Source organism: Mixophyes fleayi, chromosome 3 (assembly GCF_038048845.1).
Source record: "Mixophyes fleayi isolate aMixFle1 chromosome 3, aMixFle1.hap1, whole genome shotgun sequence".
Classification (NCBI taxonomy): domain Eukaryota; kingdom Metazoa; phylum Chordata; class Amphibia; order Anura; family Limnodynastidae; genus Mixophyes; species Mixophyes fleayi.
Window position 1 is genome coordinate 319,894,272 of NC_134404.1, and position 14,822 is coordinate 319,909,093.

At 42.5% G+C, this 14,822-nt stretch overlaps 1 protein-coding gene across 1 annotated transcript in view; it reads right to left on the minus strand.

Moving 5' to 3' along the window:
- Positions 1-5,515, minus strand: part of TTC7A (tetratricopeptide repeat domain 7A) — a 263,029-nt gene extending 257,514 nt beyond the window's left edge. The window contains exon 1 of the mRNA XM_075204114.1: positions 5,306-5,515. Within this exon, the coding sequence (XP_075060215.1) occupies positions 5,306-5,435 (130 nt within the window). The 5' untranslated portion in view covers positions 5,436-5,515. The remainder of the gene's footprint in view (positions 1-5,305) is intronic.
- Positions 5,516-14,822: the final 9,307 nt, after the last annotated feature.

The following is a 14,822-nucleotide window of genomic DNA, read 5'->3' on the forward strand; positions in this document are numbered from 1 at the left end:
CTTCTGACCTCTCCATCACTGTCGACAACACCTCTATCTCCCCTGTCCCCCAACTTCGCTGCCTTGGTGTCATCCTCGACTCCTCTCTCTCCTTTGGCCCCCACATCCTCTCTCTTGCTAAATCCTGCCGCTTCCAGCTGCGCAACATCGCTCGCATCCGGCCCTTCCTCTCCCAAGATGCCACCAAATGCCTTATCCACTCTATGATCATCTCCCGCCTGGACTACTGCAACCTCCTCCTCACTGGCCTCCCCCACTCTCATCTCGATCCCCTTCGATCCGTCCTTAACGCTGCAGCTAGGCTTATTTTCCTCTCTCGCCGCTCCTCTTTTGTCTCCCCCCTCTACCTAGCCCTTCACTGGCTCCCATTCCCCTTCAGAATCCTCTTTAAGCTCCTCACACTCACCTACAAGGCCCTCGCCAACTCCACTGCGCCCTACATCTCCACCCTCCTCTCTATTTATGCTCCATCCCGCCCTCTCCGTTCTGCCTCTGACCGTCGCCTCTCTTCCCCCCCTTATAACCTCCTCCCACGCACGTATCCAAGACTTCGCCCGCGCTGCCCCCTCCACTGGAACAAGCTCCCTCCCTCCATCAGAACTTCCCCTAATCTGTCCAGCTTCAAACGGGCCCTAAAAACCCACCTTTTTCTTAAAGCCTTTCTGTCTCCCACTTAACTTCCTACCTTATCTTCTGCCTCTGTCCCCCTACTCTCCCTCTCTCCCCTGCGTCTCTCTGTCTGTCCACCCCTCCCCTTAGATTGTACGCTCCTCTGAGCAGGGCCATCTCTCCTCCTGTTTCCACCACTTCTAACTCTGCTCTCCAGCTACTTAGCCCTCCTCCTCGAGGGTCCTCCACCCCACGTCCACTCTCGCTCCCTCCTCCCTCCTGGGGGTCTCCTTGTCTTCTGCGCCCTCCTTCTTGGGCCCCGTCGTTTGCGGATCCTCCCTCCCCCTTCCCCGCCCTCTCTAGCTGTGCATTGAGCGTACTGAGTTGCTGTGTTTACTGTACTGTGCTGTCTCCCATTGTATTGTGATTTTGTTTGTCTCTGTACGGCGCTGTGGATGCCTTGTGGCGCCTTATAAATAAATATTAATAATAATAATAATAATAATACCGTCCTGTCTAAGCAGGAAGTGACGTACAGAGTGAGGTGCAGTAGAGCAGGGGTGGCCAACCAGTCAGAAACCAAGAGCCAAAAATTATCTATAAGTACTGCAAAGAGCCAACTTCATCTTTATATGTGTGTGCATATACATATACCCAGTATAAACATGCACATACTTACCATACACACATACATTGAAAATATAACATAATTTACAATATCTTGCTAAGCAAAAAAGAAAATATCCAGCATTTCAGAATAATGATAATATCAGCTCCTACCTGCAAACCTTGGGTGTCCCTTCAAAATGTTGCTATGGGGCCCCAAAAGTTTTAGTTACACCCCTGCCACTACCACCAACTTGTTGTCCCTGGTTGTCTGTGAACATTGATGGCTAAACTCAGTTTTGCACCCCACAAGTGATTGGCTGACTTAGCTTTCTGTAAAGTTAAATCACAAAGAAACAGGGCTATAACTAGGGCTGTGCGAGAGGGGCAACGATGAAGGGGGGTGCAATTTATGAATATTTTACGTTCATTTGGTTAAAATTGAGGTTTAGGTGGTTGGCAGTTCTGCTTCTCGCCCCAGGCGCTAAAATTTTAAGTTACAGCTCTGCAAAGAAGTAAAACAATAACTTGCTGTAAGTGATTACATCAGTTTTACAGACAGTAACAGAATCCTGGGACACGTCACACTCAGACCATAGGGGGACACTTGGCAAACTGTAATTTTCATATATTAATACACATTTTTACATTTATTGAATTCATTCATGTCAATGCATGAAGAATGGACCATAATGCCTGTACTTTTTTATGCATTTTTCATGTATTTTTTGGTGTGTTTTCTTGCCATTAATCAAAGGTCTAAATAATACTGGTGAAAAACATTATTCCAAAGAATTCCAGCAGTAGAAACTCGTACATCTGGAAATTGTTATGATGAAACTCCCAATTCTGTAGATATTACACAACCACATGGTGAATGCTCTCTTCCTCCGCTTTACCGAGTTCCATTGGTAACCACCAAGTCAGCAAGTACTAAATGACTTTATGATCCATCTCTGAATCAGAGTAAGAGTTTGTGGGAGAACCACCTATCCGATCATCGTGGGATGGAACACTGAAATACATTACCTTTACTTAGGCATAGCCACCCATGCTGAATATCACCCACATGCATAAATAGAACTGGCAAATTGATTACCATTGCACATGTTTGTACTGGACATGTATGTATTCCTGTAAGAAATTACGGAACATTTCTAGTACTGCCCCTCGGAAAAGCAATACGCGTCAAGTTTTGCGGTACTGTCAGTCCAAGTGAAAAAGTGAGTTGAAATGTCACTTTAAAGCCCTGCTTACTACCATTTCAAAGCCCTGCTTACTACCACTTCAAAGCCCTGCTTACTACCATTTCAAAGCCCTGCTTACTACCATTACAAAGCCCTGCTTACTACCATTACAAAGCCCTGCTTACTACCATTTCAAAGCCCTGCTTACTACCATTTCAAGCCCTGCTTGCTACCACTTCAAAGCCCTGCTTGCTACTACTTCAAAGCCCTGCTTACTACCACGTCAAAGTCCTGCTTACTACCATTTCAAGCCCTGCTTACTACCACTCTAGGAACACCACCTTCATTCATTTTAACTTTTCAGTTTCTCATAAAATGCTGGTGAAAAACATTATTGCATAGTTTAGCCTCATGAATCTCCAAAATTAATCAAGAGTGAGAGTACATTGGAATTATCTTTATTACATGTGTCACTGTTGTGTGTTTCAATGTTTTCATTACATTGGTGAACAAATTAACCCATAATTCACTTTTATTTAAAGATGCACCAAAAGGCATCCCACTGAACGTAAAGGATGGTTCTTGATCACCGGGACCTCCCTGATCGCGTACTGTGTAAGAGTCACTTCTGTAGGTAGGGAGGAAAATAATGTGCACCGCACACAATGAAGGGGAACCCCCCTAAATGTGTCTTCTCTACCCCTTGATCTCATTTAAATTAACTTGTCCAGCAAAACGAAAACTCTTTCATTAGGTATAAAAGGGTATAAGCACGCAGATTCATGCGCCTGGCCTGTGTTTTGCAAAAAATGCTACCAATCTGACCAGCTCCTTTCATCAGAAGACTTGTGTATCCTCCACACCTCCATCGTGTACTTGTGCAAAAATAGGGCATGGAATCACAAACCAGCATTTGCACTTTCAAAAATTGACACATCACCATAATAACCTAATTTTATGCCGCCATGGTTATAAAGACATCTGCTTCACCTTTCTGAGGATTGTAAAATAATCTAATAAATTATGAAATGTCTGCCGTCTGATAGATTAAACCCAATTTTCCTGGTTTGTGGCAGGGTATAATGAATGAAATAAATTGTGCTAATTCTGTCTCATGCGTTGATAATTCCATGATCCATATTGTGACATTCATGAATAAATGGCAAAGTGTACTGAGTGCAGGTTCCTTGGAGATCAATGATCTCTGTGAGCAGATATGAATAAGCTGTAGTCACCCTACAGGTGGAACTAAACACTATAGCAGTGTTGGCTAACCTGTGACACTCCAGGTGTTGTGAAACTACAAGTTGCAGCATACCCTTCCAGCAATAAGCTGCTATATATTGGCAAAGCATGCTGGGACTTGTAGTTTCACAACACCTGGAGTGTCACAGGTTAGCCAACACTGCACTATAGTACTGTACATTTGCAGATGGTAGGTATCCCAGGCCCACCTACCTACTGGCGTTTGCTAGTTAGCATTTCGTAAACACATGTAGATAATTCTAAAGGTAAAAATCATTAATTCATGCGATCCAACTTCTTTGTATTTTTACATATACTTTGTGTTACATTTTTTTGAATCCTAGAATCCTATTTTGATTGCCACATTTTAACACACTTGAAAACTACACAACCATTTTTAAAACACAAGAAAAACTCTACATCAGAAGTATATTAAACGCATGAGCATTTGATATTACATTTTTTTAGTGTTCTCATTTGGTTTAAAAAATGGATCTCAATCCAGTGGGAATGGGACTTAAGGATTACATGGGGAGAATTTACTATCAGAGTGCAGTAACCTATAGCAACCAGTGATATACACAAATGTCTGATTACTTGCCATGTGTTACTGCAAAATAGCACCTCCTTAGTAAATAGCCATTATATTGTAAGAGATGGTAAAACATTACGCCAATATTCTATATTTATTTTATTATTTTGTTATGAAGATCTATAACATGAAATGATTGTTGATATTTTTAGTGAATAGAGGGTTAGGCCGTCATAAAATAATGTTATGTGTGAGAAATATGCAGACTAGTCATATTTTGGCAGTAAGAGGAGGAGCTCAATAGAAATGACAGACACTGTGTTTGCACAGTGAAGAGGTATGGGGACATGTTTGATTGCAGTAAAACAAACACAATTGGTGCCAGCTGCTGGTAATGCCAGTGTCTGAGAGAGAGCTGGTGATATAACAAGCCAGGTAGACACAACTAAGACAGTCACAGGCAGGGAACAGACAAAAGCACAATCACAATCTTATTACACAACAGTAAAAAAAAAAATATTTATTTTTAATAGGCTATGCAATTTTTATGTATTAAAAAGCTCCTATGAACAGACTATGCCATAGAAAAATATGCATTTTTGACATATTCTGGAGGCAATATTGGGGATCAGTCACAGCCCTTTCCACAGGGGTGATGTAGAGATTAGTCTGTTGCACAGGAGTGCACAATGCAAGCATGATACACTGGCAAGACATTTTCAGGAAGTAGTTTGCGGGTAACATATGAATGGTGAAAAGATAGATAAGTGGTAGTGTATAACCTCTATGGAGAGATTACAGCACCTTGCTCCCCCTCCCTCAACTTCCTGTATTACAAATAAACTCAGATATTTACAAAATATCTCAGTGAAAGCACCTGTGTTAGTGTATGCCGAGTCACCTGCTTCTATGGAACTCACCTTGATCACCCAGATTAAACCTTGCTAGCTCCTAGAGCTGCCTTCACTGCAGCGCTGGAGCTTGAATAAGCATTGCACAATATATGATACTACGTCTGCCACTGAATGATCATGGGAGTTGTAGTTCAGTCACCATTGGAATTCTACAGGGACTGAATAAGCAGCCAGATTGGATTGTCTATATGTGTATGTGAGCTGTCACTCACCAGTGCTGTCCTGGACCTTGGGGGAGAGCTGCCTGACCAGAGTCTGTATCTTCTCCCATTGACACTCAGCCCTGCAGCGCTCAATCTCTGCCTCTAGCTTCAGGTGAGACTGGGACAGCCTAGAAGTCATGTTGTCTCATCCCCCAGTGAGGGAATCCCGGGGCTGCTGTGCGGCAGTAGATCAGACACCAGTGACAGCAGCTGGGGGAACAGCTCTCAGCCTGCAGAGGTTCCCTCCTCCTCACACACAGCCACACGGTGATTAGTCTCTGGTTCACGGATCCGGGCTCTGATTGGACGGCGCTTATTTCCTTTCCTAGACACCTTCTTGTTGCACAGTGTAAGCTTATCAGTGTCAGTGCCAGGCTGGCGAGGGCACTGCTCATAGCAAAACCAAATAACGATGTTTATACTGTACAGGTACAATCGATTATGTAGTAGAAGCCAGAAATCTATCCTGATACTGGTCCAGCAATTGAGAAGATCTTATTTATAATATATATATATATATATATATATATATATATATATATATATATATATATATATATATCTACACACACACACACAAATATATATATATATATATATATATATATATATATATATATAAAAATATATAGATATATATACATGTATATATATTTATATACATCTATGTGTATATATAAATATATATATATATCAGCGGCGCACGCAGGATTTTTAAGGGGATATAGAGAGAGCTGCTGCGTATGCGGCCGTGCATGTGCAGCAGCTCCATTTCGGCGGCACTGCACTGAACAGCAGCTGCTACAATACAGCACAGCCGTGGACGCTTCTTTGACAACGCCACGGCTGCTGTATAGTACAGTGCCGCTATCTAGAGACACAGTTCTTCGCAGAGGGGAAGGGTTTCTGGAGAACCAGAAACCCCCCCTGCATGCGCCCCTGTATATATATATATATATATATATATATATATATATATATGCATTTGAATACTTATCTTCAATATATAAATTCATTTATAAAGCCCAGAGAGTAAGAATAATTAGTGAGAACTTCATTCAATCTACAAAATGGGGATGTTTTCAGGAACAAACATAGATGTTTTTTTTAAATAAAATAAAAGGTTATTTATTTTCAATGTTTAAAATAGAAATCAATATAGTCAATCCCATACTAATAAATACACAACGGTTTATGCATTAAGCTCATTTGCACTTAAATGATGCGGAAACGTCTGTTTCCACATCTTTTAAGGTTAGTTGCTGTACATAACATGCCTAACAGGAGATTTCACAGAAATCTCCTCCGTTTAGGCAAATACCGTGCAGGATCGCAGTCCCCATAGATTAATATGCAATGTTCTGCAATGAATGAAGCTTTGATAAGCTTTGTATTGCGCAGACTGGTAACGCCATCTCAGGATGGCCTTACCTGTCTTTTCCTATGGGATTCTGCTGAAGCCTCTCTGGCTTCGCAGAGTCTGATAAGTTTTAGTGCTGTGCACATGCGTAGAGCACTTCCTCCTGTCACCAGCAGCGCTAAGCTGTCGGTAAATAGGAAAAACTAATCACAGCACAGGGGTAACTTTATCGGGGCTCCCAGAGTAGACCCAGCATGGTGCATTGAAGAAGTACTTATATATACATCACTGTGATTTGCAGCAATGCATATTTGCTGGTACCTCATAGATCCCACAGAGAGGCACTGTCAGATAACTATGTATACAGGGGAGTAAATTAAAAGAACATAGAGCAAGTAGATTACAGCTATGAAAATGTCAGTATTATTGTCATCTCATTATATACCGTATACATTTTTAAGTTGTACGTTTTCTATCAAAAACGATAACATACAATTAATTTGTTATTAGGATGCATCTGCCACCTACATGATATGGAGATAGCTATATGTGGGCTGAAGCCAATTGATTCCATAGGATATCTCATGACTGAGCAGTGTGGCACAAAGCACATGTGGCTGTAGAGGAACGCGCCAGTCTTTTCAGAAGTGCAGAAGTTTGCAATGGGCGATGGGATTTTGGCAGAATGATGGCTTTCATTGCCAAGAACGAACTAGATGCACCTATTTTTGGGGGAGCCGTGTAAAAATGAAATTTCATTTGGGGAATTAGATTATTTAAACAAGATTAAGAGCTTTTAGGAAACATTTTCAGAGACCTTCATTATTATGTGGAAGGGTGTACAGTCATTTCCATTCCCCACCATGGCCTTATCTGTGTGGAGTATGTATGTTCTCCCCGGTTTTGCGTGGTTTTCCTCCAGGTGCTCCGGTTTCCTCCCACACTCCAAAAACATACTGGTAGGTTAATGGCTGCTATCAAATTGACCCTAGTCTCTCTCTCTCTCTCTGTCTGTGTGTGTTAGGGAATTTATACTGTAAGCCCCAATGGGGCAGGGACTGATGTGAGTGAGATCTCTGTACAGCGCTGCGGAATCAGCTGCTGATGATGATAATTTCCATTCTGCAAAAGGACTTACATTTTGCACCAGCTTCGAGCAGGTGGAGATCAGCCTAAACTTTTAATGCAACACTTTTTGCACATTAAGTTGCATTTTTTAATGGAGAAATGGAATTTTGGTGCTCTTTATCCAATCACACAAAAAAAATGATACATGATTAATTTAAAATTATAAATAAGGCTAAAGTGAGAGGAACTTTTTTCGAGAATATTCACCAGCTGTGAATATTCTCATCAGTAATATATAGATCTATACACCTCCCAAAAAGTGTGTGTTATTCTGTGGTACTGTTTACACAGCACTTTCATGGGTCCTCCAAACGACACTCATTTTGTATCTATGTTGGTCCTTAGACCTTTTACTATTATTTACTTGTTTCATACTGCAAGATTTGATATTTTACCAGAGTTTGAAATTTATGCTGTGCAGAAAGTATGATACAGAGGATGTACAACAAAAGATGTACTTAATGGGGCACGGTATAGTCAATTATTATATGTTTGACATGCATGTATAGCAAAAATAGACATCTTAGAATGTGGTAACATATACATTTGTATAGTAAAAAAAAAGAAAGCTAAAGTATTTTAAAAGTGATACTTTTAATGACTACCTGGAAAAATTATGATATAAGGTTTCGGGACAGTGAGGCAAATTAAGATTTGTATTGCTGCAAGATAATAGTTACACACAAATTATTTTAAAAACAATATTCTCTATAGTACATGATATGACAAAAAGCAAAAGTGCAATATGGAAAAAAAATAAAGTAAATACCGTGAACATTAGGACCAAGCCAATCTCAAGATAGAGCTTTTTTCAATTTGCAGCCATAATGATGTCAATGCACAGCCCGCCAGCTGTAATACAAAAGTCAACTTTATTTTTAATTCCCGGGTTGGTGCTTTCATGCCCCAGTGCAAAAGAGGGTGCAAAAGTCAAAAACTGCAAAAGGCTGCTAAAGATAGAGGAGGGTCTGAAGATCTTCAGGGGATTGCAGAGTCCATAAGGGCCTACCTCACACCAGAATAATGGGCAGGAAATATAAAAATTCTCCTGCCCAGCCCGAAGGTCAGGGTAAAAGAAGGCTGAAGGGCCACATGAATCCTGCGATGGTGCGTCATCACTAACATTCTCTGGCACCTCCATGTCGCCACTTTGGGGGTACATAATCCACAGCCTCTGCCTTCTGGCCAGAGGACCAAGTAGAGCACTGCCCGACTGTTCTTGATCTTAGTGAAAAGGCCAAGAAGCTGTAACACAATAGTTTACTATATTCACGATATCGGGGCGCACATGAACACGAGTAGGGATCAGCGGCAGATGCATGAGGGCGGCAATGGGCACAATGACACACACAGGGGGAACAAGAGGTGCCATGACTTACAGTATTTTGATAGACAGATGGGCAAGAGAATTATTCGGAGAGATAGGGATACATGGGGAACTCAAAGGGGTTTCAGTGATAAAGACACAAAATATTGTCATGTCACAGATAGAAGAGACAGTACACAGGAGGAAAGAGACAGGTGGCAGAGACACTGCATAATGAAACAGACACAAGGCAGTAGTGCAGACACAAAAAGGAGAGAGAAAGAGTAACAACAGCACGGGAGAGAAGGAGCAGTGACACAGAGGCAGATGGGGAGAGAAGGGACAGTGACACAGAGACAAATAGGGAGAGAAGGAGCAGTGACACAGAGACAGATGGAGAGAGAAGGAACCAGTGACACAGAGACAGATGGGGAGAGAAGGAACCAGTGACACAGAGACAGATGAGGAGAGAAGAGGCAGTGACAAAGAGACACATGGGGAGAGAAGGAGCAGCGACACAGAGACAGATGGGGAAAGAAGGGGCAGTGACACAGACAGATGGGGAGAGAAGGAGCAGTGACACAGAGACACATGGGGAGAGAAGGGGCAGTGACACATAGACAGATGGAGAAAGAAGGGGCAGTGACACAGAGACAGATGTGAGAGAGAAGGGGCAGTGACTCAGAGACAGATGTGAGAGAGAAGGAGTAGTGACACAGAGACAGATGGAGGAAAGAAGGGGCAGTGACACAGAGACAGATGTGAGAGAGAAGGAGCAGTGACACAGAGACAGATGTAAGAGAGAAGGAACCAGTGACACAGAGACAGATGGGGAGAGAAGGAACCAGTGACACAGAGAAAGATGAGGAGAGAAGAGGCAGTGACAAAGAGACACATGGGGAAAGAAGGAGCAGCGACACAGAGACACATGGGGAGAGAAGGGGCAGTGACACAGAGACAGATGGGGAGAGAAGGGGCAGTGACTCAGAGACAGATGTGAGAGAGAAGGAGCAGTGACACAGAGACAGATGGGGAGAGAAGGAACCAGTGACACAGAGAAAGATGAGGAGAGAAGAGGCAGTGACAAAGAGACACATGGGGAGAGAAGGAGCAGCGACACAGAGACAGATGGGGAGAGAAGGGGCAGTGACACAGACAGATGGGGAGAGAAGGGGCAGTGACACAGACAGATGGGGAGAGAAGGGGCAGTGACAAAGAGACACATGGGGAGAGAAGGAGCAGCGACACAGAGACAGATGGGGAGAGAAGGGGCAGTGACACAGACAGATGGGGAGAGAAGGAGCAGTGACACAGAGACAGATGTAAGAGAGAAGGAGTAGTGACACAGAGACAGATGGAGGAGAGAAGGAGCAGTGACACATGAGGAGAGAAGGGGCAGTGACACAGAGACAGATGGGGAGAGAAGGAAACAATGACACAGAGATAGATGGAAAGAGAAGGGGCAGTGACACAGATGGGGAGAGAAGGAGATGTGAATCAGAGACAGATGTGAGGGAGATGAGGCAGTGACACAGAGACAGATGGGGAGAGAAGGGGCAGTGACACAGAGACAGATGGGAGAGAAGGGGCAGTGACACAGAGACAAATGGAGAGAGAAGGAACCAGTGACACAGAGACAAATGGAGAGAGAAGGAACCAGTGACACAGAGACAAATGGAGAGAGAAAGAACCAGTGACACAGAGACAAATGGAGAGAGAAGGAACCAGTGACACAAGAAAGGTGGGTGAGAGAAGGTGAAGACTGGCGCCGCGTATCGCCAATAATATCTTTTGCTGGGGGCCTATGGTGGAGACTTTCCTATACAAGAATTAGTTGGTCTCTTTCACCCTATACGCTACATTCTCCTGAGGTTTAGGATTTCATCCTCTTCATCCATTCAGTGAGAGGGACCTGGATTTGCAACGAATCTGTCCCTTAACAAGACACTTGTAGTGTACGTAGAATCTCACTGTCTGACAGCTGAGAAAGAACAGAACAGAAGAAGGTAAAAGAAAGTCACTGCAGAGAATAAAGCGTTCCTCTGCCAGAGCAGCAGAGACACCATGTAAACAGTGTCTTCTTCAGTCATTACTGCCGGCTAGAGGTGTCATTATATTGTATTGCAGATGATTTATATAAGACCGTGCTGGAGTCTCAAACATAAACTGTTTATAGTTTGGTTTACTACTGCTTAGCACTCAATAACATCAGTGAGATTTAAGTTATATTGTTTACATACTGGACATCTTATGTATGTACTCTGCATGCTTTAATATCATTTCATAAATACAGTACGTAATCCACTCACATGTAAAGAGAATACGATAATATGAAAATGTTGGTGAAGGGCAAAGGACACCCCTGTGAGTATCTGCTTTCCCTAAGTGTAACTGAGTTTATATTTATATATTGTACTTTTCCAGCTTTAGTGTTAAAGGACATTAATACTTTAAATGACAGTTGAGAAAATAATTACCTACCTTCCACCCCATCGCTGCATTGTGGGGGACTCTCTCCCTCCTGCAACCTCCATTCCTTGGCTCTGGGAACCCCTAAGAAATAGGGCTTCCACAACAGTGGCTCAAACCACCTCATCTAGTGGCCACTCCATTTTGCTAGCCTAATAATGAGATTTGCAAGTCACAGCATCGTAAGTATCGCAGCTGGGAATTTCAGATTGAGACTACGTAAGTGCCTTTGCTTGATGTAAAGATGTGTCTTTGTGCATAATTTCCACACTTGCTTCTGTATCTGGCCCCATGCGATTGGAGCGGTAGACAGTCGTGTTAATGTGTCTAGTGCAGTACAGTAAGGAGAGTGCAGACTCAAATTAAGCAGATACCTTTTAAGTGTGTCTTATTTTATGCTACATGGATCTTGAAATAAGTACTTAAACTTTGCACCACCATAGACCGGGTGCAAGTTTTGGAGTTTATGATGATGCTGCATCTTTGCTCCAAACACATCCCTCTAGATTTAAGGTTGCATGTATCGTAAGAGATATAGAGCTAGATTTACTAAACTGCGGATTTGGAAAAGTGGAGATGTTGCCTATAGCAACCAATCAGATTCTAGCTTTCATTTATTTAGTGCATTCTACAAAATGACAGCTAGAATCTGATTGGTTGCTATAGGCACCATCTGCACTTTTTCAAACCGGCAGTTTAGTAAATATTCCCCATAGGGTCTGATTCATTAAGGAAAGTAAAGCAAAAACAATGAGTAACATTAAACCTTGGCGAAACCATGTTACATTGGAGGGGGAGGTAAATTTATAGTTGGGGTAGGGCATGTCCTAGATTAACTTTAAATTGCAGTGTAAAAATAAAGCTATCAAGTATGTTTGTGCTACATGAAAAAACAGCCAGTATTTAACTTATGTGCAAAATAATAAACTAATATACACCCCTTATATTGGAACATGGTTTTGTACAGGAGAAAATGTTCTCATTTATTTGCCTTACTTTCCTTAATAAATCAGGCTCATACTACCCAAAATACAGGCAGGAAAATGCAGACACAAGTGTGCAGACATGTCTTTGCTCATGCGCTAACGGAGCATGTTTATGTTCAACTATAAATCGGATCATATGTCTGTGAATTCATACACTTAAATGCAATATCTATGCAACCGAATGTGGGAACCGATGACCGAATGTGGGCGCAAATAAATTAGGCTGCGTTTTTAGTCCATTTTTTGGCCTTGCAAAAGACCTGTATTTTTCATATAGGAAAAATTAACAAATTCTTATTGCTGCCTACAAATATGAATAATGTTTTATCTTTTTCTTTTTTTTGCTACATGGAGTAACCAGTGATAAAAGTAGGATGGTTTGTTAGTTAAAGTTGCATGAGTATATAAGATGCACAAGAGAAATGTATGGAATATGCATTAACCAATTTAAGGGCAGTGTCAATTGCAAATATAACCCTGACCCTCGACAGACTGGAAATGCATGCAATACTAAGTAATTCCAGCAGATGGCACCAAATAGCAAGTATTTGTTAAAGAAATCCAATTCTCAGCATTTTAATTAAATTCATGAGTAATAAAACAAAAAACAACAAACAAACATGACATTAATGTCCATCAGATAACTGTAATCCCTTGAGTTCAACCATTTTTAAAGTACAATATAATTCTATTAATTACTAGTACATCATATAGAGATGGTAACTTTGTAGAACTGAGAAACGACATAATCATTGTTCATTCAATAAGTCCAAATATTTAATTTACACTAATGTTCTTTTTCATTTTGTGCATATTAATAACTAGATTTCACTGTATCTGTGTTAGGTGGGAGCTAATCTCACATGTAGGGGCTGTGATATAGCGGCTGATATCAGACAATTGTCTCATAACATAGTGTGTGGCCCGAAAATGGTGTTGTCAGGTGATGGAGTTGTACGTGATGCCTGATATTAATCTGACCAATATCGATTATTATCCGGCATATTGGTAAATAAGCTCAGAAGGTGGCTGCAGATGACCACTATCAGTTTGTGTATCGTTTTCTTCCAATAGGCTGAGAACAGCTCAGAGACTAGATCCAATGAGGGAGCGTGGACGGAGATAAACTACTAATAGCCAACAGGGAGCAGGTTCTGCACTGTACAGTGACTACCAGCGGGTTCTGTAGGGCACACTTGGCCATTAGGGACTGGACAATAATTTGCACACTGAACAACCAGGAACAGAGTAACTGTATATCAACCAATAACAGACTATAGTAACTTGGAGACCAGACCCAGTGCTCTGCATTGTACAGTGACCACCAGCTATTGCGTTATATAGCAGGGGCGCGCGCAGGATTGTCATTTCCCCCCCTGACCCACCCCCCCAAAAAAAAACCAAAAAACACAACGCAGCAGCTCCGTTTCGGCAGCACTGTCCTATACAGCAGCCGCGGCGCTGTCAAAGTAGCGTCCGCGGCGGTGCTGTATACACTACAGCACCACCGCGGACGCTTCTTTGACAGCGCCGCGGCTGCTGTATAGGACAGTGCCGCTATGGTGGGCACTTAGCGCAGGGGGGGGGTTTCTGGAGACTCAGAAACTCCCCCTGCGTGCGCCACTGTATAGGGCACACAGACCACCAGGAACTTCAGGGGCAAACGCAGGATTTGTAGAGGGGGGTTTCCACACCACGCTGCCAGTGGGAGTGACCAGCATGAATGGGGGCATGGCTATAATTTTAGGCAGTGCTTGGCTGCTCTCCAACTCTTCCTATTCCCATAATATACATGGGCAATGCTGTGTGCACTACTGTTAGGTGCACACAGCTCTCCCTTTTCAAGCAGAGCCGTGTGAAGCGGGAGCAGGGTCCAGCTACCTCAATTATACAGTGCCCTAGACTTGGAGGGGAGTTTCCAGGCACTAGGAAACCTGCTTTCGGTTTGCCTATGAACTTAGCGATATATTGTACACTGGTCACAAGCAACTTGCCTGTACATACCATATTTGGCCACCAAAGACTGGGTAATTCATTGTACATTGACCACCAGGTTCAGGGCTTTTTAGGGTAGAAATGATTGGAGCCTCTTATATTGTCCAACGTTCTATTTCCTGTCCTCCAGTGAACTCTGATTGGCTGCCAGAGTTCAGTAAAGTAGTGGATATGGAGCTACTGTCAGACAATATAACAGGCTGATACTAGCTCAGAGACTAGGCCCACTGGGGAAGCGTAGCTAGAGGTAAGTAAACTACCACTAGTCACCAGAGAATGGGC